This window comes from Strix aluco, chromosome 21 (genome assembly GCF_031877795.1).
Source record: "Strix aluco isolate bStrAlu1 chromosome 21, bStrAlu1.hap1, whole genome shotgun sequence".
Classification (NCBI taxonomy): Eukaryota; Metazoa; Chordata; class Aves; order Strigiformes; family Strigidae; genus Strix; species Strix aluco.
Window position 1 is genome coordinate 1,108,865 of NC_133951.1, and position 25,130 is coordinate 1,133,994.

The 25,130-nt window shown below is 48.5% G+C and overlaps 1 protein-coding gene across 1 annotated transcript in view; it reads right to left on the minus strand.

Moving 5' to 3' along the window:
* SEPTIN9 (septin 9) overlaps positions 1-21,011 on the minus strand; it is a 144,815-nt gene extending 123,804 nt beyond the window's left edge. Inside the window, exon 1 of the mRNA XM_074846940.1 lies at positions 20,910-21,011. Coding sequence (XP_074703041.1) covers positions 20,910-20,931 — 22 coding nt within the window. The 5' untranslated portion in view covers positions 20,932-21,011. The remainder of the gene's footprint in view (positions 1-20,909) is intronic.
* Between the last annotated feature and the right edge of the window lie 4,119 nt (positions 21,012-25,130).

A 25,130-nucleotide genomic window follows, 5' to 3' on the forward strand; every position in this document is an offset into this window, starting at 1 on the left:
TCCTGAAGCCACCCCGCTGTCAGCCAGGGAGGATGTAAGATGACAGCAAGGACGTCACTTTGCTCTGCAGCAGATGCAGAGCTGGCACAGGTACCAGTGCAGACTGCTGGGTTCTTTGCTCCCTTTTAGGATGTGCGTATCCATCACAACACTCTTAGGACCATACAGGGTGTGAAATCTATCTCGTTTTACCTCCTTCACAGGCACTATACAGGCAGCAGGCAAGAGAACCGCCTTCACCGGCAACTGTATTTCATCCTGCTTCACATAAACAAGCTCTAAAAGCTCCTTATCTAAAGTGGCTGGAGAAGACTTCACCAGTAACGAGACCTGGAGCTGTTAACAGGATAACTCATACGTGCTTTGATCCACACTGCACAACCACCAACTCAGTGGCTTCTCCAACATACCAGACCAGCTGCTGAAGATTGAGCTGCAGTTTTAACGATGACACAGGACATCATCACCTTCAGAGGTAGAGCCCTGCACATGGATCTGTGGGTGTCACTGGAGACAGCTGGGGACAGAGGGGCTCTGGGGGAGCTGGGGACTGTAAGGGAGAGACATCTGTTTGCAGAGTAGCAGAGGAAGAAGAATCTCTGTTGCTTCAAGCCTGAGTCCAATGAACCACACAATTACAGCTTCGCTTCCATTAACTTGAAATCCACTTGCAACATTAACCTCAAAAGGAATATGTTAAAAAAAAAAAAAAAGGAAAAAATCCATGTTCATTTCCAGCACTAATCAGAAACATGCCCCAACGAATAAAAGACACTTTTCCAGATTCTGTGTAATAGAGACTCTGTACAAAGAAGCTGAGCACAGCTAGAAAGAAAACCTTCAACCCATGTACATGGTTTCATTCTGGATCAAATATCTCTGGCACCAAACTGAGCTTTCATTGGGATGGAGGGATGCTGGTGGAATGGAGGGATGCTGTTCCCAAGAGGCACTGATTACAGACTCAGGAGCAGACCACTACCTTCTCCAACACAGCTACCACCACATGGGTGCATCAACAAGCTGTACGTGTCTAGGTCGATACCCTAGTGTAGACCATATAGCCTAAAACACCACCAACCATTTCACTTATGTGGGAGCTGGGTATCATCAGGCTGGGGCCAGACAACACTGCTAATCAGCACAGCATTATTAACACAAGTGGAGCCATAAGTTCACACATCGAAAGAACCCAGCTTGAGGCTGGATTACAGATAACCCTCAAGGAAACCACAGGGAAATTGGCATTAGCAAGATGCATATATTCCTACCACATCGTTATACTGCTGGCAGGTGCCAAACATTCTAACCCTAAAAAAACACTCCAAAAGCTTGTGCTAATGATAAGAGGCAGCAAGAATTAAGCCTCAATTTTTCCAGCGCTAGGAAAGCTTCCCCCAAGCCCAGCAGTGGCCTGTCCAGAGCTCCTGGCCACATCAAAGGGCTAAGTTAGGTAGAAGGACCAGTCTTGCACATGGTGGTAGAAAATGACAGGGGACCCAGAACTTTAACCTTGGCTGAAGTTCAGGCTTTGATTCAAAATTTTAACTCAAATTAAACTGCAGTATTCTCAGGAAATCAGTTGATGCATCCATAGAGCTCAAGACCAGAAAATTGCCTCGACTGACCTGCAAAACCCACACCACACATTTTTATCCAGTTATCATGAATTCAAGCTCATGCTTGAATTAAGTCTTGGCTTTTCAGTGACATTCAATCTCAATGTCAAGATTAAAATGTCAGAGTTACCCCTAGTGCTTTGGCAAGTTGCTCAATAGTTAAAATGGCCTTCAAACAGCACAGAGACTCTTCCCCACACGTTCATTCTGAGGTGAGCAAACTCAATCCTCAGATATTCACTTGATAGAACTAACAAGATCATTTCACCGCTCTTTGTGATCATCGGTTCTTTACTGCCCACAAATTCCTCACAGCTGATAGTCATTCAGAGATATGCTGGACAATCATGAAAGCACAAAAAAAAATTAGCACAAGCAGTTTTTCATATGAAAAAGTATGTTAGTCATCATCTGTGATCCTTCTGGTTAGAGTGTTTCGGTAATCTGGCCGGGCAGCAGAAGGGATGCCACGTCACCACACTGACACATCAGATGACTTGTACAAATGCGTGTTTATAATGAAAGTATCCACACAAATTGGAAGAGACTGGAAAAATGGGTCTTTTGTATGTATTGTCAGTTTTGCTGGTTTATGCGATTCTTTTACTTAGCAGCAGGAGGGAAGGGAAAAGGATTTATAAAGGAACAAAAAACTGTTTTTGTGAAGCTATACTGACTGGGAATGGACCTGGTAACTACTGTCAAGTCTAAAATCGCTTCCAGTTCACTGTTGAAGCTATCCAGATTTCCAAAGAGATCTTGTCCCCCTAAATTTATCCTGTCTTCACCACGCTCCTCATTTGCTCACACTCCTTAGCTTCTGAAATCCAAGCGAGAGAAGCAGGACCCAAGAACTATAACAAACAGTGTTCTTGTGACATTTTTGCTAAACGAGGGCGTTTTGCAAGAAAACGTCACAGAGCTAGCAAAGCCACTGCGATAGCAGCATGGATCTGGTCCCATTTGTTTCTGCAGAACCCGGAGCATCCTGGCAGAGATGGGAAGGACGGAAGACATCTGAACTCATCCAAGCTGCAGCCTTGCTCAAAGAAGGAAATAATCAAATTCTTACATTAATCAGCTGCCACAAGAGCTTCATCAAGCTAGAAATGTGTTAGTTAATGATTAACATTAATAGCACAAGAGTCCCCAGGAGCCTGAATAGACAAGGAATATGGCTTAGCACACAGAGCACTATGCAAACAAAGAACAAAACAAATGATCACTGCTCATCCTTTGCTTTCCAAAAACCCCTAAACATTTACAGCATCCAGATGCATGAGTGCACCTAACTTTCTCAGGTTCATCCGGCAATGGCCATGGATTAGTTGGAGAAAACCACTGTCAGATTTGAAGGAGGGGAAAGGAATTTTAAAACTGCAATGTGGTGTTTCCATATGGATCAAATACTCCCAAGCTACCCCGCGGCTCTCCTCCCCACTCCCCGCAGGCCCGTAACGCTCTGGCTCTGACCACACAGAACTCCTGGTGCAAACTTCCCAGCCCAGCATCTGGCTCTCTGCTGCAGGCTGACACTACGCACAACTTTATCACACTAAGCAGCAATGTTACTTCAGATTAAAAGAAATAAAACAAACCTTATTTAGATTTTAAATCAATTTCTTGCTGCCTTTCTTGTAACCTCAATGCAATCCAAATTTTATTGTTCAGCCACAGCATTTGCTCAGTGACTGCTCACTGCTTCCCTGCTCTTGTTTCAGACACACAGAACTCCCAACCTTGAGTTTCAGAGGGTCCCCCCGCAACAAACATTGCTGGATTTATCATCGGGGCCCTGCAAGCCTGGGGCTGCCATCAGGATGTAATACAGACCCCTTCTGTTTGCCAGGCTCTGAAAGGCAAATGTTGATTTTTCCCAGAGAGGGATGGGGGTGTATAAAGGGAGAAAAGCTGAGAACAAAGAGGCAGCAGCTCACTAGCCAAAGGGCTGCAGACGACAAAGGGCAGAGGTTAAGGGTTCTCCTGAGCCTGGGTGACCCAAGAAGATGACCCACCAGGCTGTTTGGCTGAGGCGTGCCAGTGCCTGTAGCTAACAGGACACCCAGGGCAGACCTGGCTGCCTTGGACTTCCCAGCCTTAGTGAGCAACTCCTCATGCACAGCTGGAGAAGACAAGGGGCAGCCTTTGGTTTTGAGATCAGCGACTGACTCTGAAGACACTGCAAAGGGAATAACTCAGCCAAGGATTTTACTTAGATGCTAACATGCAAGTCCAAGTCTCACTGCAGACTTGTGACAAAGTGCCCTTTTCCTCCATGCAGTACGAGAGATGCTCCACTGCAGCCACGTAACATCCAAAGGAACCAGCCACAGGTAAAGCAGCAGCCAAGGGACCATGGTCACTAAATCCCATTCCCTCCCTAGCCAGAAACTCAGACGATTACACAAGGTCAAGATTCACAAACTGTCTGGCCACTTGATTGAGAACAGGTAATCTTGGAAAAGCATTAAGGCCAAACGGCCAATGGTCACTTTTCTCTCTGTGTCGCACATCCACACAAATACTCTCTGGGCTACAAACGCTACTGGAGCCCTTTCACCCAAGCATCCCTAGGGTAGCAGCAGCCTGAACACACACACACACTTTGCGGTCATGTGTCACACAACGATAAATCTGGATTGCTTTGGTAGGAGCCCTGTGATACTACGATATTACACAGAATTGCCTGAAAGTCAGAAAGCCCAAGATCCAAGCCGTGCTTCAGACACCGGCTCCCCGGGTAGCCCTACTCAAGACATTTAAGCTCACAATTGCAGCTGTTCCCTTGGGACATCAGACATCCACATTCTAACATTTACCTTTAACCCCAGCTCCAGTCGCAGCTTGATTCTCTGCTCATTCCAGGCTAACCTGCCCCAGGAAGATGCTGAAGTGGGTGGCCAGGGAGGACCAGCTCGACTGCAGGGCAAAGCTGTTTGCAGACAGAGGAGTCAGGAACCACTCAGCTGCCATCACAGCTCTACCACAACCCACTGCACATAAATTTCCTCCTCCATATATCCTTTTCTCTGCCTGTGAAATGAGGTGTCAAACACTTGCCCTACTTATAGGAGCAGGAGGGATATATTATTTAATGTTTTTACATTTTAGCTGTATTTTAAAGAATGAATCTATAGATTACTGAAATAATGTCTGTTGTCCTTAAACATCAGGGAAGAAGGGAAGTTACAATTTGAGACTACAATGAAGTCCTGGACCCAGACAATTGAGGGCTTTCTCCTATCAAGTCTGCCCCAAAAGTATCCAAGGCAATCCAGTTTCATAAGCTGGGAACATTCTTTGAATGTTTTTCCTTGTATCTTACAATTATATTTAATAGAAACTGCAGCAGGGAAATTGGAATAGAACTTCAGACAATTTTTAGGACATATCTGAGAGCCTAATGTTGCAAATCAGCTTACTCTAGAGTTTGCATAAGTGCCTTTACAAACTGTAGTATAACTCCATCTCTTCAGAGATGCTGCACTTACAGTTCTCTCTTCTACCTCCAAATCAGATGCCCACAGTCCCAAAGTCAGCTACACGATCAGCTTAAGGCTGTATCTCTGAGTGGTCTGCAGTCAATGCTGAGATTAATTTTCCTGTGAGCTCGCCCTCTCCCTCATATGAAGCATTTAGAGGCATTTAATGGAGGACTAGGTTCTCAGAAGTACCCATTGCCCATGCTGAGCCCCAGAATACATCTGTTGTGTCCTACTACACATCAGAGCAGTAAGGTACCCAGCACAAAAGCACTAAATTAATTTAAAAACAAGATGTAGAATCAATACATAAGTGCCAATATCTTATCAACTTATCCTTTTAAATCTTTGTATGGGACAAAACAATTCTAGGCTCGACACCTACCTTTCTGCCAAGCCATGCTCTCCAACAGTCAGCTCTACAGAGGGACAGCAGGAAAATTAAGAATAAGTTCACTTAAACAAACCCCAGCTGTAGGAACCACCTCTACGTGATCCTACTCCATGATTACACACTCTTCTCCCCAGGTACCAAGCAGTCCCAATGCAACTCATCCCTCTAATGGGTTTCTCCAGCTGCCAGAAAGGGAAAGGTGAAGCACCTGGCACCACCAAACAGCTCATCCCTGGCAAAAGGCAGAGTGAAATCACTCCTGGCACAGGTGAAAACCATTTCAAGTCGTGGAGCACTGCCTGCAGCCTCTAAGGAAGCTTTTCTCTCTTAAAAGAGGGCTCACACAAGGAGACACAGAGCCTATTCTGTAGGAGTGGCTGAAAGGCAGCATTGTACGTGGAACATGGCACGCTCAGGGTAACGGAGCCAGGCAGCAGAGGTCAGGGCCCAATCCAGAACCCCTCCCTCGAGTCACTCACCCCAACAATACAAATGTTCAGCCTCCACTATGAAAATCCTCACAACAAAAAAGGCGATTTCTGCTATTCCTGTAACAAATACACACATATGCAGAGGACTGAGATCTGCTTTGTGCTGGCATGGCTTCTCCCTGGGAAGCTTAGCCTGCAACTACTGAGTAACCCAAGCCTCCATGCACCAACCCCGGCACCACTGAGACCTTGTGCTGTGCTAAAGCAGCAGCGTGAGAGAGGATTCCCAACGTGGTGAAGCTTAGGGACTCGCACCTTGTGCGATAAGTAAGGAACCACGCTGTGTGCAACCTGCCACGGTGCATGCCCAGGCCGCTGCCAGCCAAACCTGAAAGGTTTTTCTCTGTCTGGAGGCTTGGGTCGCTTCTGATGACATCTACACCACTGTCAAGAGTTTATTACACAAGTTGACCTCTCACAAATGGCATCTTTTGCAGTCAGAGGGCTCCAACACCTCTTGTCTAGAGGGATCCATGGCGCTGCCATGTCCTTCTAGCCCAAACCTGCCCCGATCCTTTGTATCCCTGCGGAAGCATTGCCCAGGCAGGAACCTCCCTCCTCTGTCCAGAGCTGTGGGATCGACAAGGGGCCAAGGGAGGATGCTCTGGGGGGTGTCAAAATTCCAGCCTTATCTCCAGAGGCTGAGATCACTGGTAGAAAATGTTTCTGTGTTGTCTCAGCAAGCTTCCTGCTGGCACTCCTCTTCCTCTCCACGAAAGCACCTCTTTGTGGAGCAGTTTTGGAGCCAGAGGAGAATGTTCACTGGTACAGACTAAATGTATTTACCATTTCTGAGACATCGGATTTGTACTGGTCCCTATCCTTAGCATGACCCAGCTGTTCCTCAACCAGCTGTGTCCTCAGCAGGCCAGGGAGAAGAGCCCCAGCTGCACAGCGGGATGCTGGCCTTTCTTTAACTGCTGGTACATCAAGCAGTGACTCGCTGCACTGCTGCAAGCTGGTGGCCATGTGCTTTAGTGTCTGTGAAGGAAGGATGCCCACTACTTAGGCTCATAACCATCCAAAGCCCTGGGTTTGACTTCCTGCTCTGCCACAGACACCTGGGAGCCTCAGGGCAGCACTGGCCTGAGCGTTTGCATATTAATCATCTGCCCAGGAGCCCCAGACACCCTCCATAGTCAGAGGAGACAGGCTCTGCAGCTGGTGAGTCACCCCCATCCTGAGATGAAGGTAGAAGATAGAGTGATTCATCTGACAGCCCCTGGCTGGAGAGAGGCTGCAGGGACCAGCTCTGATGCTTTTAGATGGCTCAATTTAGGCAAAATTAAATTTCACCTTGTTTTTTCCCAGGCCTCAGTCCCCTGTAATACAGGATATTAGCTCTCTCCTCGTTTTAAGTTCAATGTCTGTAAGACTGAAGACACTTACAGGAATAGGAAGCACTTTGGTTATCTGCACAGTCATTAGACAAGGAGCAGGAGTCAGGATATCTGATTATGCCCCAACCTGGCCACACAAACTGAAGCAGCTTGTTTATCTGCAGCTCAGTTTCCTCAGCAATGAAGTGGCATAAGCATATGTCTTTCACAGAGAATTTCCCATGGACACTTGGGAAGGCTTTGGGGACACAGGAGGAAAGGCCACGTTTATTCACAAAGCGCATCACTTGGAGGAGCCTGAAGCCCCTCTGTAGGGTTCTGCCCTGGAGATACAAGCACAGAGCGAGGTCACTGCCAGGTAGACCCATGCTCCAGGAGAAGTGAGAAACAGCCATGTCCCTCTCCAGAGGGAACTGTCACCCCTTGTTTCCTGTGTGTAAAGAAAGCACTGACCTCCAGGGCTTTTGGACATCTGTCACCATTGAGTTATTCTGTAAGAAAGTGAAATTCAAAAAAAAAAAACCAACCCACAGCTGAAACTGTTTAATCTTGAAAAGATTATGATTACATGGTTTGAAAAGCAGAGGAGGCTGTTAAATCCCCAAAGCAGAGGTCTCTACTTGGTTTATAGTCTTATTTTGCCCATAATCTACAGACAACAGGGCTTGGATGCTTCCAGGGCGTTCTGAGGGACTACTCCAAAGAAGTTTTTAATACAAAGCCTGATCTCCCAGCTGTGTTTTGACCTAAGGATACATCATTCATTAACCATCAGAAATGGAAAATAGAGAGGTTATGAAAGATGAAGATGATCCCAAGGGGGATGAAGCTAGTATGCTGGAGAATATTAGAATTCAAATTAATCCTGATACACTGGAAATGGACAATGAACAAAAACCCAAGTAAGATGCAATGTGAGGCAGCAAGGACCAGTGCAAAGGTCTAATCTATACACTAGACTCTCTCAAGTGAGTGGCTGCAGGAGGTTCCTATGAAAGATTCATATCCTACGTGGGCTGAATCGCCAGATTTTATCAACTACAGAAATAGCTCAGGGTGACAAGTACTCCAGGCAGGTGCTTGCAGGAAGGTGGGATGGAGCTGACTGCAAATGGAGGTGTGGAGGGCAGACTGTCAGAGCTGCGTAAATGAGAGGGCCAGCAGCATCCAGGCTCAGCCCCAGGGGAAGTTCACCTCATAGTAGATGAGAATTCGAGCCTTTAACGCTGTGCACTGGATCCTCAATGTGAAAAGCCACCAGGTGCCAGGTAGAGCAGCCCTGGTTCAAGAGTTTGCACTTAACCATCTTGTCTGTCTGGGGTTCTACCCTGCCCTTAAGTTTTCCTCCCGTGTAAGACATCAGGACAGATCGGCTACATGAAAAAAGCCAGAAAACCTGGCCATGCATGGCCAGCCTTGTGACCACACATGGCCAGCCTTGCAGCTAGCAGACTGCTCCCATCAGATCTGCACAGCTGACTGCTTCAGCCTGCCCCAGCCCCACAGCCCTGGGAGTGCCGAGGGAGCAACACAGCCTCGTGGAAACACGCAGGCATCCTCCACTCAACAGGGTTAACAGGAGGTCCTCCAGGCTGTGTTAATAAGCCACGATTTTGCCTTGAAACTGTGAGTACCTTGGAATAGGACAAGGTGCTTGCACACCACCTGCTCCAGCTCCACGTGACAACCAGGTATTTGCTTAAAGAGAAATGCAAACAAATCCACCCTGGCAAGCTTCGTGATCTCTTAGAAATTCAAACAAGGTCATCTCCAGACAGAAAGCAGGAGAGCATGGAACAGTCCTGGGTAAAGCAGCTGCCTTGGTGCTCACTTGGGCAGCCCTGACAGCCCACAGTCAGCAGAGAGGAGGTGGTGAGGAGGAAGGAGAAAAGTCACAACTCATCAGCAGGGTATCTGAGCAGCCTACTCTCCATATGCAGTCAGAGTTTATAGCCATACCGAGCACAAGATGAGTGTTTTTAACACCATGTCTTCTCCTTTTCTGACCCACTGTTCTCCATCCAGTGACACCGTTTGCAACAAACGATGTAGATTTAAAAAGGATATGCAACTTCTGGTCCTGAATGCTCCTGACCTAAGAAACAAGTGTGGTTTTTTTCCCCTGTGGTTGTCATTTCTGCTATCCAGCTGAGAAGTTATAACTCCACATATACTAAGGTGTGCTAAAGAAGGCACAGTTCCCACACATAGGGGCCTGGGGTCTGTCTGACAAGTTCAAAGAGAGCCCTGTGCCCTCTACCTGTGCTGTGATTATACAAGGGAAGCTCTGAAGACAAGGCTACAAACTGTTTATGGCTCCCGTGCTATTCATGGGAAAGGTAAATTCCAACACAGATGTTCAACCTCGCTGTGAAGTGTTCACAGAGTGGAAATAATCAATACAATTTCTTCCTGTAGCCATGAGAATTCATACCACCTCATCAGACTATTTATAACAATATTTATAACAAAAAAATGCAATTGTAAAATAATTCAAGGGTTACTTGTATGGCTTTTACCTTCTCAGAGGCTATCGCAGCTCTCTTTCAGCATCCCTCCCAGTATGCCCCAGTACGACTTGTGGCTATTCCAATTCCTCCTAGCATATACCTCTCTGAAGAAACTGTTTCCTGTCTTGATGTTTTCTCTTGCATCCTGACAAGATTTAACACTTTCTACTCTTCCTACCCCAGAGCATTGGCCCAGAAGCACGTGGAACCTGGTTCGCCTCCCGTCCCCATCTTCCCCACCTTCAGTGCACGTTGGAAGAGAGCTGCAGAAATGCTCAAAATATCTCCTGGGGTATATGAGGAGGAAACATGCTCAGTTCATCAGTGAAGCCGCTTCCTTCATTGCATCTCTGCTCCCTCCCCAGGCCCAGAGGCACTGCGGGCTGGGCTGTGCGCTGGGTCTGCATCCTCCCCTCCCGCCCTTCCACGCCCAGCCCTTGCTCCTGCATCTCCACATTCCTGTACTGGTCTTCCCCCATCAGTCTCCACTGGTGTAGGTGCTCTGCCAGCACAGCTTCTGTTTTCCCATCCACTGACCCACACTCCTGTGTACACCTGACCTGCAGGAAACACCTCTCACCCCTGCTATGCCTCTCAGTAGCAATCTGTCCATCAGATGCAGGGGCTCTGGACACAGAAGTATCTCCACAGGGCTAGGAATGAGGACACTGTTTAATTTTACCCAGGACTAAGGTCAAGTTTTGCTCCTAGCTCGCCAGGGGCTGTGTGACTATGCCCTGGACCAACCTTCCAGCTCTTGCTTCCAGTGTCCGGAGCCACTAACCCTTCTTCTGTGCCACAAACTCTGCCAAGAGCAGCCCACAACCTGTTTGCCATGGAACAGCAGCAGTCTATAAAAGGGTTAATGCAGATGCCTGCAATAATAGGCACCCAGTACATTGACATGGGAGGCTTTTCTGGCTTATATCCATTCCCAGGGGCTCCCATACTTATATTCACAGCCCAAAGGACATAAAAGGCTCAGTAAGATCTGAACATTAATCCAGACACATATTATGAAACAACTTTCTACTATTCCCTCTCCACCATGGCTCAAGCACAGGGCTTTTACTTTTCCCACGATGATCTCAAAAAAACACACACAAAAAAACCCCTGCAGCCACAGACATCCTCCTCCTCTCTCCCCACCACATACACTGTCCGAAAAGCCTGACATGTATTTTAAAACACTGATGGCCTGATGCTGATTTCCTAGAGAGCGGCTGGTCCGTGAAGGAGCACATGGAGCAGAGCAGCTCTGCCACGGAGGCAGGTTTGAAACCTCCACAGATGGATCAATCTTGCAAGGGCTGAGCTCATCCTTCCCAACATTAACTCATCACTCCCAACATTAACTGCAGGAATCAGCTGTCAGATTATTTCACATCACTGTTGGGAGGTTTATCTGACAAAAACCCACTCCAGGAAATAAATCACAGCCTTGCACTGCAGCTGCCAAGCAGGACGGGAGGGACCACCCAAGCCACGACATCCCCTGACAACCCGCAGCACCAACAGCCTTTCCGTGCTCAGATGTGGGACTCCCAACTGAAGCATCTCACTTGTCAGTACAGCAATTTGGGAAAGCATTTACAGATGCAGATGTAGCTGAATGACAATTAACCTCAAAGGGCAATTAGCTATAGTAATGTTAGTCCTTCAGGCTGTCTGAGTCTGAACTGTTCAGTAAATACTCAACAGCTCTGAGAGTCATATCCTATCTGCTAAAAAAAAAATATTAAAAAAAGAGGCATTTGAAATCCCATGGTAGGATGTGGTGGTTTTGGTACAGCTTGGGCACAATTCAAACTCACATTTCTCAGTATTATGCCCAATTCGATAAAACATGCTCTCAAACACGCGAAGGCAGGACACCAAAGGAAGGAAAAACCCTTCGTGTGGCAGACAAGGCTGCAAGAGCACGTAAAGGTCTGAATTTAAGGATTTCCCGGTGCTTCTAGCAACTGACCTTAGATAAAAGCAATACAGCACACATGATTCTTTTTATCACTAGAATACTGAAAATGAGCGAGGTTGGAAACCTACCCCAAAGCAAAGCAGAGGACAAGGAGGATTACAGCATTTCAGGACTGGATGGGCAACATCATCAACTTTCAGTGCTTCAAATTAAATTCTGTGCAGGCAATGAATTATGTTTCATCCTCATTCCTACTGATAGATACACATTGCTTTTAATTTAAAAATTAATTGAAAGTCACATTGAATGCAAGACGGAAATTGAATATTAGGAGAGCAAAGCAGTTGTAGAGTGCTGGTGGCCGACGCTGCCCAGTCACAGACGTGGGCAGGCTGGGAGCTCCCCACCAGCCGAGTCGGTGGGCAACGCTTGCTCTTCTGCAGCCCAGAGCTGTACCTTTCCTGCCAGTGAAACTAAGCCTCCAGCCTCCTTAACTCACAGCTTTTCATCAACTTTAAACTCACTCGAACAAACCCCTGCCACCTCCCATGGTCTATCATGTGCAAGTCCTTTGTCCTGACTCGTAACACGCCAAGATCTGTTATTCTTCTCAGCAACTTTTATTTGTACGTGTCCAGGCACTTACAACTCAGCCACTGAGTCATTCAACAACAGCTCTCAGCAGTAATTGCTGAGGGCATCTTGTCCTTGTTTCCTTTGTTTATTCTGTCCATTATATAAAGCTATAGGCAATCCCCATTTCCCTTGATAACATCAAAAACAAAGCAAACTTGCACCCAGGGGCTGCTCTTGAGGATCAGGACTCCAACTTGCTCCCCAAGTATGTGAGCTCAGAGTTTCCCTGGCGTCACCACCACAGCCTGCAACGGGACGTGACTGCGGAGGAGCTGAGGGAACGTCTGAGTGTCAGGGACCCTCTGTGTTCCCAGCAGCTGCTTTGGGATTAGCTCCACAAGTCCCTGGGGACAGCTGTTGGGTGCTGAGCTCTTCCCAAAAGGAGCTGGTTCCTCGGCAAGCCCTCTGTCCCCTGGGAAACAGAGCCCAAGCTCCATTATTCCCTCAGTCCCCAGAATAGCAATACTCCCACACCAGGAAATTATGGACTTTCTTGAACATTACCATGACCTTTTTAATTTCCATTATGCCTTTAGCTGTCTCCTCCCACTACACTCCTTCTCTAAACAAATCTCAGAGCTGCACAAAGTGTTTCCTGTAAATAATACTCATCTGGCATGGACAAAGGAAAAAAAAAAATTAAAAAACCCTTTTGCTGCTAGTTCCAGCTTGCAATCGTCCCTCCAGTTCAACTTCCATCTGCTCGACTTGGGAGCCTCAAAGGCAGCACAGTGTTTGAGGGAAATGGAGGGACAGTTACATGTTCTGAGCATCAGATTTGAGCCTGCCCTACCTGAAATTAAAAGTTCAGGTCATGAAGATAACTTGTATTGTGCTTCAGACTGCTGTAGGGCAATGATCACTGTAAAGCTTGCGCAAGAACTTCACAATGAGTCCCCTTCTGCCCAGCACAGCCAGCTGTTTTCACAAATGTAGCAGCACTGACAAAAATTTTCCTCTCCCATCCTCCTGGTGCCATCCCACACTGATGCTGTCCTCTGCTCTAGAGATGTCTGAATCCCACTGAGCCCTGCGAGAGGCTATTTTGTGCACATGGCAGTGAAAGCTGCTTTACAAGCACAAAGCCAGGCTTCTCTTTCGGGCTTCTGCAGCGATGGACCGACTGCCCCATCTGATAGCAGCTGCAAGAAAGGCCTTTGCAAGCCTGTGCTATCACCTGAACAATGAGTTACACAGAGGAACCAGCTTCCCAGGCAGCTGTGAACCCACCATCTCAAACATAAACCCTTTAAAGGGTGCTTTGAGCTGTCTCTGTCACTGGTAAGCCACTGCAGGCCAGTGTGGGAACAGGCTGACTCACCAGTGACTGTGCTGCCTCTCTCCCACCGCACCACTGCTTGCAGCATGCGATTTCCATGGGGAACGAGGGCTGCACAGCCAGGGCTGCTCTTCCTGAGGACACCGGGCAGGAAGAGAAACTCCGTGGTGTGTTGTTAAACACACTGGCATGGCCAGATAGCATCACCCCTAGGGACAGGTGGATCCCACCCTCTCCTGTGTGGCACCAGGGAGCTTACAAAAAGCAAGCAGAGACTTTGCACATCTATCCAACAGGTTAAATCTTCACAAATCACTGTGATACAAAGTGCTCTCCTCTTCCACAGACTTTGCCTTGGATTTGGTACCACCTTATGCTGCAAAACCCAAGACATCTCTTGTCTAAGAGGGGACAGGTTAGCCCCACTCGCTATCTGGCAAGCAGCAGCACTGCTTTTGGGAGGGATTGCCCTGCAAGCAGTGAGCAGGCAGGGAGTTATTCTCTGCAGCAACATTCCCCTGTTCCACATGGCACCACTTCTTGCTCACCCCAGGTGGGCACGGGAAGATGATTGGTGTTTTGGGGAAGCAGATAATCACCCTGTTGGGTCCCACATGGCTTTTTGTTATTTTCTGCACATGTCTACATGTTGCGGTTTCTTATTTGGCTTTCTCCACAGGCCGAATTCCCTTGCTTCTTCAAACTATTTCCTAACAGATGTTGGGATGTTTTGCTACCTGAAGCTGAGCTCTACCACTGCCTGCACACGTCAGCCAAATCTGGCAACTGAGGAGCACCCAACCAAACCCATCACGCTGATCCTGCCACCCCAGCACAGCGTGACACTGTTATAGGAGAATTTTTTCATAACAAGATTACATCAATCATCACAAACCATCAGAAACATGTGACAGCAGATTGTGTTGACGTTTATGGCAATATATTCTGTCAGCATGCGAGTCAAATATAACAATTGTTCTTTTTGATTGGAGATCTCACGGTCCCACCTCATTTTTTGCAGCAAGGAAGCGCAGAGGTAAGTTTGCCAGGACTGATGCCAGCTGCCATCAACAACTCATGATATCTGCTAAGCCACAGAAGGAGACGGTGAGGCCCTGAAGGCAGCTGAGAACGGTCTGTCCGAGGATCAGGGTGCTTTTGTCCAACTTAGACTCCAATTTGTAGCACTCTAAGAAAATTACAGGTTTTACTACTACAAGAGAGGACAGACACATGAGAAATCTAATTCTCTAAAGCATACAACTTTTTCATTTTAAAAGTAATAAAAAGAACTGTTAAAGGTTTTAAGCTGTTAACCACACTGTGCAGACCTGGGCAACGCTGCCTCTCAGCCATGGCGTTGGCTTGGGAGCACGGTCTGCAACACTGCCCTGCTCACACTGCCTTTGCCTCTGCCACCCATCATACACCAGTCATCAAGAAATTTGGAGGTTTGGAGAGGGAAGAACACTCATATTTTCACCCTGCATCCCCCAGAGCGCTCAGGGAAATGATGCTCAAACAACAAACCAGGGGCAGCAGCCAGCAGGAACATTAAAGGCCACGTCCAACTGTGCATGCAGCGATGGGGAAGTGACTCAGGCAGGGATGGAGCAGGGAACAGTGTGATGTGATAGATGGGAGTGGTAAAAAACATAAACGAACAGCGTTGGGGAAGAAAACCCACCGGGCAGAATGTGCAATTGTGAGCAGGCACCACAGCTGCTGACCACTGTTTGGAAAGTGTGAGCGTGAGTCATGGACTAGTCAGAGATGTGGTTCTCTGGAACAGTGAGCAAATGTTTGCCATGCAGGGACTGCATCGTGTCTGTTCTCTCTGTTCTTCAAGGGTTTAAAGCAAGGACGGGGGCCATGGTATTTGGTATCAACCAGCTTTCACATGGATCCAAATAACGCAGCTCATCCATGCAGCTGGCCAAGACAACCTGCAGAGCTTTCAGCATCCTGAAAATAAGACGCAAGCCCTTTGTCTGTACACCAGCCTCTTGTTATTCTTGGATTATCAAGAAACAAGTTCATTTGTAGTCTTTGTTATTTTCCTTCCCACTACTTCAGTAACACAAGGTATCACAATGTCAACGCAAAACCACTTCGTGCAAAACTTCCACTGCCTCAGGCTAGGGGCCAGTGTTCCTGGGGCAGTTCACCCCATGAGGGCACTGCCAGCACCACCATTCCTCCTCACCCCCCGACTCCTGGGCTCCAAACCTCTCTCTGAACACTTTTCCTTCCCCTTCACATCCTCCACACTCGCACTGGCTTTACAAATGCTTCCGCTCTGCTCTGCCCCTGAAAGGAAAGGAAAGAAGCCCAGGCCAGGCTTCACGGCTCGGCTCAAGTGCAGAGTCCTGGAAGAGGAAGAAGTCAGGGATGTGGCAGCAGAAGAGCAGAAATGGCATCCTGCGAGCAAGGCGAGAGATAGGAGTCATTGTAAGCCAGACGACAACCCAGCACAGAAACTTTTGCCTTTATTAAAAGCAGAGAGACACAAACACCAGCTCAATAACCAGCATGCTGGGATTTGCGGGCCGCTGCTCCACCACCTGTGGCTCCAGGGGTAGCTCTGTCCCACCAAGCGGTGAGGACACAGGATGAAGCAGAAACCCTGGCAGTTTTTCTGCTCCTGCTATTCTGCAGAAGCCTTCCTGAAGGCTGATGCATTTACTTACTACACCATCTATTCGCACAAGCACTAGGCAGCAGTGTCAGTGACTGCTGTGCCTCTTCATCAACGAGTTCGTTACTGCAAAACTGCAAAGTGTTTTGCTCTTGATCCACAGCGGCTAAACACTTACGTGCAACAGAGACACCACAGACATGCTTCAGCGCATCAAGCACAGGCAGGGCTGTTTCACATAGAGATAACAGGTGGAAATGGGGCAATGGGTGGTTCATCCCTCTGAGCTGGTGGAGGCATTCCTTGCACTGAATTCAGGTTCTGAGCAATAGGTTTCAACAGCTATAGACTGAGGATCCAGCTTCTTGTGGTTGATTGTAAATCCTCAATACAATCATTTTTTTAAATGATAGTTTGTTGGCCCTGCAATACGGGTTTTGGGAAGTAAGAGCTAGCTGTGGGTTTGAGCTGAAAAAAATGGCTTTTTTAATTTTTATATATTTCAAAACAAACTATTTTGAATTTCTGTTCAAAATGACAATCTAAAATTAAATGAATGTTTTTGTTGGATCCCAGCAATATTTTTTCCTTGACACTGTAGTTTGGCCAGTGAACTAAATTTAAAAAAAAAAAAAAAAAAATCAGTCTGAACAACTCTGTTCATTTTTCCATGGCTTAGACAAACACAATGCCAGTTAGCTGACAGGAGATGGGGTCCGGTTCAGGAGAGAACAATGGGGCTCTGCAAACACTGGGTCATCTCTGCCCCACCCAGCAACTTTTATGACAGTGAAGTTAAAAGCCATTTCAGGAATTGTACTGGGCCTCTCGTGCCATATCAGCCTGAAAAAGAGTCAGTCTCAGTTTTTCCAGACTGTCTCAGAAGAGCGGCTGCAGCCAGAGAGGTACCAAGGCCCCCACAACAGGCAGCGCCCGTCCAGCTGCAGCCATTGATGCGTTTTTAGGGGTGGGCCAAGTCTACCCATCGCTTCTTTACTGCACTTGGACAAACTCCTTCATTTACCTACCCGATGAGCTCTTGCTGCAGTGCACGTTCCTGTGCTATCACAACTGCACAATGCAGCTCTTGCTCAACCCCAGCAAGAGCTCACTTGCCTTTCTTCTTCACTGGTTGCACATACCGGAGCTCGAACCGGAGCCCTTTGGCAGGGTACAAGCCCAACTTGCCCCCAACACCTGTAACTGCTGCTGCCTTGGACCAGAGCTGCAAGTGTTCAGCATCTGCAGGACACCGCGTGGTGTCGGCACCAAGGACAGGAGGGGATCATGGGACACTATAAACAAACCCATCAGAGGACAGAGCCCTTTCCCCAAAGCCTCCCAGTCTAGATAACACCAACAACACTCCAATTGGACTTATATTCTATTGTCTGTGTTTTATAGGGAATCATTTTGTGAGTCGCAATATGGGAGGAAAATTGTTCCCAAATCCTAATGTGAGGATCAATCACAGCTCTGTTACTCCCGCAGTTTTTCCTATAGCCTTAGCTCATACATGAGGAGTTATTTCTCCCCAAGGTGCCCAAGCAATAAATTAGGAGTCCACAGTTTAGGTAAGGGTGGGTCACACATAACCACCATGGAGGTACTGTAATTAGGACAACTCTTATTTCAGTGCACAGCAACATCTTACATAAACCTGAAACTGCAAACAGTCCTTGGCCAAAACAATTTGCACCATCCTTGAACCTAAAAATCATCATGTCATTTATCACAAATCCTGTCTATTGCTTCTCTGGCGATGCAATTGGGCTTGAGTAACGGAAAATGAGAATCAAAAAATCCTTAAAAAAATAGTATTCCAGGACAAGTAAAACATCTCAGAAAAAACTCTCCCTGCCTTAAGCATCTGAAAAAATAGACTTCCCTAAAGCAAACATGTAAGAGCTGGCTTCAATAGCAGTTATTGCTCATTTTTAACTCACCACGTAAAATCCCCTTTTCACCCTCTCCCCTCGTCCTATCACTGCTGCCAGGAAGTTCCAAAAAAAAAAAAACCAACCACTACCAGGCTGAGCCACACGTGCCCACGGCTACGGCACAAAGGTCTGAGCCTCTCTCTGCTGGTAAGAGGTAAAGCATCCAAAGGCAAACTCTTTATCCCAACCACACCTACATGGCATGTGCTCAGAAGTCATAGCAGACGGGGAATGATTTGCCCTGAAGTACTTCAGAAAAGGTAAATCTTGCCTGCGGTGGGGAGCAGCCTGCTGACAGGAGAGCACTACAGCAGCATTGCTGTGTTCACAGAGGAGGACAGAGCTGGAGCTTCAGCTCTGTGAAGTCAAGCAAGATCCTCCAGTGGGACCCGGTCCACAGAACAGATCCAGAATATACCAGAGAGGGGCAAACAAAGCCAGCAAGGGATGCTCCCTAACCTCAAAAAGTGTTTAGAAGATGCTTATTGTTTCCTTTTGTCATCATTTGCAGGAGTTTCTCAGCCAAGAACTGCGTTTTCAGTCTGTCAGGGGCTGTCAGCAACATGCTTGGGAAGTGCAGTCTTTGCGGCTGAGAAGTCCCTTTGTCACCTCACCAGTTTCTCTGGCAGTAGAAAGCTCAGCAGCTCTGCAGCACTCTCCACACCTTACTCGTGTCTTGGAGAGCAATCTGGATTCCCAGTGAAATTCCCGAGAGCAATTTACCATCCCTGTTCCCCCATTTGTAAACCCACCAGATTTATGGGACAAGGAGGGCTGGCTCTGCCCTGCACAGAGGTGGCAGCTCTCCAAAGGCAGCCTCCCCAGCGCGGTGAGTGATTCATCGAGAGCCTTTCTGCCCGATGAATCAGCAAGAGGCAAGGCCCCAGCACAGCACAGCACGGCCAGGAGCTGCAAGGCTGAAAGCGAAGCCTTTGCAACATGCAAACAAGAGCTGCTCAGAAGAGCTGCCTGTGCTCTTTGTAAGATTAGTGGTGGTCATAGTGCAGTTATGCTGTTGCTTCAATGTAGTATATCCTGGCTATAGTTTAATTCTTCCGTTCTTTTCCCTTAAATAGCTGCACCATATCAAGCGAAATCTCAAAGCAAACAGTGTTTCCAAAATACAACTGCAGTCCTTGAATTAAAGGTACTGACCAGATGTCAACTAACCTCAGGTGCAACACCAAGTGAAAAGGTGGATTTGGACACTGACCACCAGAGACACATCAGTCGCATCAGGGGCTTTGCAGTGCCACAGCTCCACTCCAGCACAATCAACCCAAAGCAAGCAAAGCAATTAAGGACCACTTGGCCTTATATGCAAGAAGTCATAATATCAGGTCACACAGTACTGTCAGCTTTTTCTTATGACAGCCAGTTATCCCCAGACCTGTTCATGCACTGCTCCTGCCTGCTCCAGGGCTGCTTTAGCCACCGTCTGCACCTCAGGAGGCCTGTACAAATAACAGGTTTCCCTACACACAATGCACAACCATTAATATCCACTTTAATTCATTACAACATGCTAATAATCATGCTTAGGCTTTCTCAGGTTCCCAGCATACAAGCCCTAATAAAACCTTCCTGTCAGTCCATTTAGTGACACTAATGAGAGAAGAGAAATGTGCAAGAGAGAAACGTTACTAATTAATTTTAACAACAAACAGGCAGCAGCATCACACGGAATTTTCTGAGTGAAGACAAACCCCAGCTCCTGTAACTTATGAGTTCAGGCAGAGTCCAGCTGGCAGTGACGTGGCTCAGCTCGAGTGACTCGCAGCGTGGCAGCTGCCCCCAACACCCCTGCAGTGCAGCCAGACCCGTGACTCAGGACATTTGGAAGAGGCCAGCACGATGACACTGTGTCCCTGCAGCGGCCAGGGCGAAGCCAGGGCAGAACTGGGCTTACAGAGCACAGGGTCATGGGCTGGTAGCTGGAGCTGAGCAGAAATCAGCTGCAGAGCAAAGTCCGGCACCTGGAGGAGCTGTCAGAGGCATCCGAGTTTTACAGGGTGAGCAGTGGACTTCTTGTAGGAGATGTGTCCTACCAGGAGATGCACCAGACACTTCTTGGGACCGCTGGCAGGATTTCACAGAAAGCTCAGAGAAATTTCATCAGTCATGGTTGCTGGTTCCCGTGTTAGCTGGGGAGGAAGGAGCCGGTGTGAGCAGAGGGCACAAAGCCCTCGCCCCACGGGGCATGACCAGAAAAGCCAAGATGTGACACAGGGAGAGTCCCACAGCCTTAGGGGATCCTGGCTCTTCCACCCCTAATTTGGGAACCCCTCCAGCCCCAAAGGCAGCTGGTGTCCCACACAATGCCACTGTCCTGTTTCAATCTCAAGCTGCCTCTCAGCACTGGAGCTCACCCCGTGCTGGCACAGGTGCCTTCTGAATAACAAGCTCCATGCCACCAACGCTGAGTTTTGCCTGGAACAAGCTGCCTCCCCGGATTTGTTTTGCTTTTTAAGCCTTTTCCACTGATCAACGGGGCTTGTTTATACACAGTGAAACAGCTGCTCGCTCCATTAGAGCGTCTTGGAGGGAGAAGGGTTTGTACCAGTTGTACTTTTGGGGGTTTTATCACCTTTTTCATTTCCCAGTGCAGACACGAAGGAAGAGAGGCGAGAGGAGAGAGGCAGCGGGGCAGCCGCTTGCTCACCTGAATATGAGGATTTCTTCATGCCGTCGCGTCGAGCTGTGACATAGGAGCGGGGCGAGGCGCCGGGGCGAGCGGTGCCGGGGCGAGCGGTGCCGGGGTGCCGCGGGGAGGGGACGCGCTCTCCGCCACCGCATCCACGCGGGCGGCTCCAGCCGAGGGGCAGCCCAGCGCTCCAATTAATTAGCACACACCTTTCCTAATCTCACACCCAGTGATGGGCTGTTCCAACTCTCCTGGCACTGGCAGGGGTAGGGCAGGGCTCAGCCTCCCCGACGGCTGCACCTTATCCCCTCGGAAAACAAACAGTGCCTGGGGATGACTCCTGCCGGCTCCCAGCCCTGGAAATCCCAGTGTATTTAGCCGGTGCAGCAAAGGGAAGGGAGGGAATTTCATGCCTCCAGCCCGGCACACCCCACGGCTTTGATTCAGCCCTTTGCTGCCGGACCGGCTCAGGTCAGCGCTGCTCTCAGGCAGTTTCTAGTTCAAAGTGCGTTACTGGCCCCTCAGCACCCTGCGGTGTAAACACCTCTTTCCTTTTCAAACCCACACGTAAAGGGCTCATTCAGGGCTGTAAATTGAGCAAAATGTGTATGCAAGCTTATGACACGGGGAGAGCTATGTGCAAGCAGCTACTTAGCTTGGGGGGGGACGCAGAGAGCCACGTACCCCATACCCAGCTCCCCAAAGCACACAGAATCACAGAATCGTCTAGGTTGGAAAGGACCTTAAAGATCATCTAGTCCAACCGTTAACCTAGCACTGACAGATCCCAACTACACCAGATCCCTCAGCGCTATGTCGACCCTACTCTTCAATCCCTCCAGGGATGGGGACTCCACCACCTCCCCGGGCAGCCCATTCCAACGCCCAACAACCCCTTCTGGAAAGAAATGCTTCCTAATATCCAGTCTAAAGGCACTGGGATCTGGAATCTCCCCCAGGTTACTGGGGAAGAGGCGGCTCCATTTCACTGTTCCTTATGTGCCTCAGCACATGGGTCTGCCAGGGGAGCAAAGATGATCCTGATCACTCCCTTGTGAAACACACCTCGGACAATTAGTTACGCAAATGCAATAAGCTGGGGGCATTACGAACGCAGACAGGAAGAAAGAGCAAATTAAGACTAGCTGTGAGTAAAGGCACAGTGAAGTGCAGGAGCCTGAACTGCTGGAGGAAGGACTGGGCTGATCACTGGAAAGATTTCCACAGTCTGCTCGGGTGAGTCACCCACACGAAGGTGCAAAGCACAAGTCCCATCCACATGTGAAAATTCCACCAGCTCAAAGGCATGATTTCAGTAGGAAAGGCTTTCTGTTGGTTTTAGACTTTTCCACAGTAGAAGAAAAACTGTTCTGCCCCCCAGCCCTAACCTTGGCATTGCACGGGGACAGAGGAAGAGAGTAGATGAACTGGATTAAAATGTCCCATCAGTATTTGTTACCATTTGTCAGCCATAGGTTATCGCCTCTGTAACAGGCATGGGAAAAAAAGGACTGTGAGCCTCTCTCAGGCTTTAGTGCAAAACTTGAAGAGCTAGTTGAAGTCGCTGGGGGATTCGGTGCTAAGCAGTCAGACTTTGCACTGGAACAGCTCAGGAGCACTCACACCTTCCCAGGTTTGTAGCAGCAACAACTCTACCCACTGCCACCCAACTACGCTTACTGCTACGCTGTGGTCTCCAACAGGGAGATGTTAGCAAAAGTCTGTCATCAAGAAAATTTTTGAACCAGCAAAGCTTTGTTGCTTAAGTAAACATACATCTAAGCCCATAGTAACAATATATTACTCTTTCCACAGGTGCTTTTGAAATCATTAGTCACCATTTACAGAGAAGAAACAATAGCACAATGACTTGCCCCACCTTGTACACCAAGTAAGGGCAAAGTCAGGAGCAGAACCCATTCCCAAAGGCTAATCCCCCCGCTCTGCTCTTGCCTGCATCTCTCTGATGGGCACGACTACTTTCAATACTCAGCACTCACAGGGATACACTTTACAGAAGATCAAAAGACAACTTTCTGGTCTTCTCACATATGGGTATATGTCCATGTGTGCCTGATTAAGTGTGTGATTACATGTGCACATGTGTGCGATTAAGTGTGTGGTTCCACATGTGTGCATGATTATGTGTGCAGTGTGCCTGCGCCTTTGCGGGGCTGCTGGTGAGCAGCGTTTTTGGAGCCGTGGCTGGGGTACAGCCATCTGATCAGCTTGACTGCACAAATACAAACAGCAAATTGTGGAGCAGGCTTTCTACCGCAGGGCCAAACAAACAAGATGAGACAGAAAATGGCTGAAGGGATTTTTTCTGAAATACTGTCTGACAAAGAATCCTTTTCTTCAGCTGCCCAGCCTCAGAATTACCCAGAGAATCAGTCGCTTGGCTCAGAAGGGCAGGTTAATGTTTAATACAATGCAGAGCCCACAGGCTTCAAATAGGTAAGTCATTTATAGCTTTTTTTCCCCCCTCTTTCGTAAGATTAGTGAGGGAATTTATTGTTCCTGAAAGCGAGGGATTCGGACTGCTGGCTTGGCCCAGCCACAGCACAGGCAGGCATCTTGTGAGCCTCATGCATCCAGCCCTGCCAAAACAGCCCAGATCCGACCTGCTGTACGCACCCATCCCATGCCAGCCCTGGACATCCCCTCTGCCAAACGCATCCCACCCTGGCACTCCTATGCCAGCACGGTGCTGGCACAGGCACAGAGCTGGTGTCTTTTCAGAGAGGCTGTGTCAGCCTCACTTGTCTCCATCTCATGATGCCCAACTCCATGCACAGCAGTGATCTTTCTTGAGGGATGAGCACGGGCAGGCTCTTCTGAGCCCAACAGCACCTGCACCCACTGAGGCTGCACCTCCTGCAGCTGCTGCTAAGCCTGACCCAGCTGTGATGCCCTCAGCAGCTGGTTCTTCATGAACACATGTGTTACAGTTTCATGGCAGGCATGAAAGGCATTTTCTGCAAGTGGTATGTGCTGTCTCTCCCCCAGCTGCATCCTCCAGGAAAGCACGTTCCCCAGCATGTGGGGGCCCTGCACAGAGATACGCAATCTCCCAAACTAAACATAATACAGCAATCAGAGGAGCAAGAGAGACAAGCACCACCAGCTACATAGGGTGGGCTGGGGCAGGGAGCCAGAGGCCCAGGAAAGGATCAAGGTGTGGGAGAGACTGGTAGAGGCAACAGCACCAAGTAATGAGTGAGGAAAATATAGAAATAAGTAAAGGGTGAGACCCTGGGGAAAAAAATACAATCTAGAATGAAGCTTAGGGTAAGCTGAGCTGTGTAATTGCATCTCTCCAACTGACTCATTCAACCTCTCAGACCAAGTTTAGTTTCTTGTCTTGCAAAAGGGGAGGAAGGTTGAGTTTTCCCAGGGACAGATGTGGGGAGTCTGTGCATTACTCAGTGATGCCGTGGGGCTCAAAGACATTGCCTGGTAGGAAAAAGTTGCTGTTATGGGACAGAGCAGAGCTCCCCAGGTGACCAGCAACAAGGATAAGCAGGAATTTACACTGCAAAGACCTGCCAGTGAGCAGCAGAGCAGGCCTGAGCCTCCTCTTTGGGGAACAGTATCTCTGACTGATTTAGAGGTGGAAACTCAGGTGTCAGGACTATAAACCACCCACATCTCCCTCTCCAGCTCTTTGTTTTACATATTATCCTCCAAACTCCTTTTTTCCTGACCAATTGATCTTTTGTGGCTGGGAGGCGAGAGAGAGGATGCCAAGTTTTCCACCCTGCTCTGCACCAGCAACCCATCCTGCCCAGCACAGGGAGGCAGCTGCACCCCGGCCAGAGAGATTGCTGCGAGATTGCTGCAAAAGCCCTGCAAAACTCAGCTCAGAGAGTCCCTGGATCCAAGGGAAAGGAAGCAGGAGGGGAAGGAGACTACACAGAAGATGAGACTTCATGGCTTTTGGCTGAGAAAGGGCTACCCTCACTGCCCAGAGCCTGCAATTGCCCTGGCAGGCACAGAGGGTGGCTTTTGGTGCTGTTGAATGAGCAACGGGGCCTGATTCACCCTGCGTACTTGATGGCTTGGATGCACTAAGTCAGCAGGAAGGGCCCAGAGTTCAGTCAGCCCACGGAACCCACTCGCTGCAGCTGGAGAGCTCTGTGCCAGTGGGCTGGCTGCTGGCAGCCCAGCTCAGGGCAAAGTTCAGTCCATGCTCTGTGCCCTTTGCAGTGCACAATCCCTGTTGTTGGTGCCCAGGAC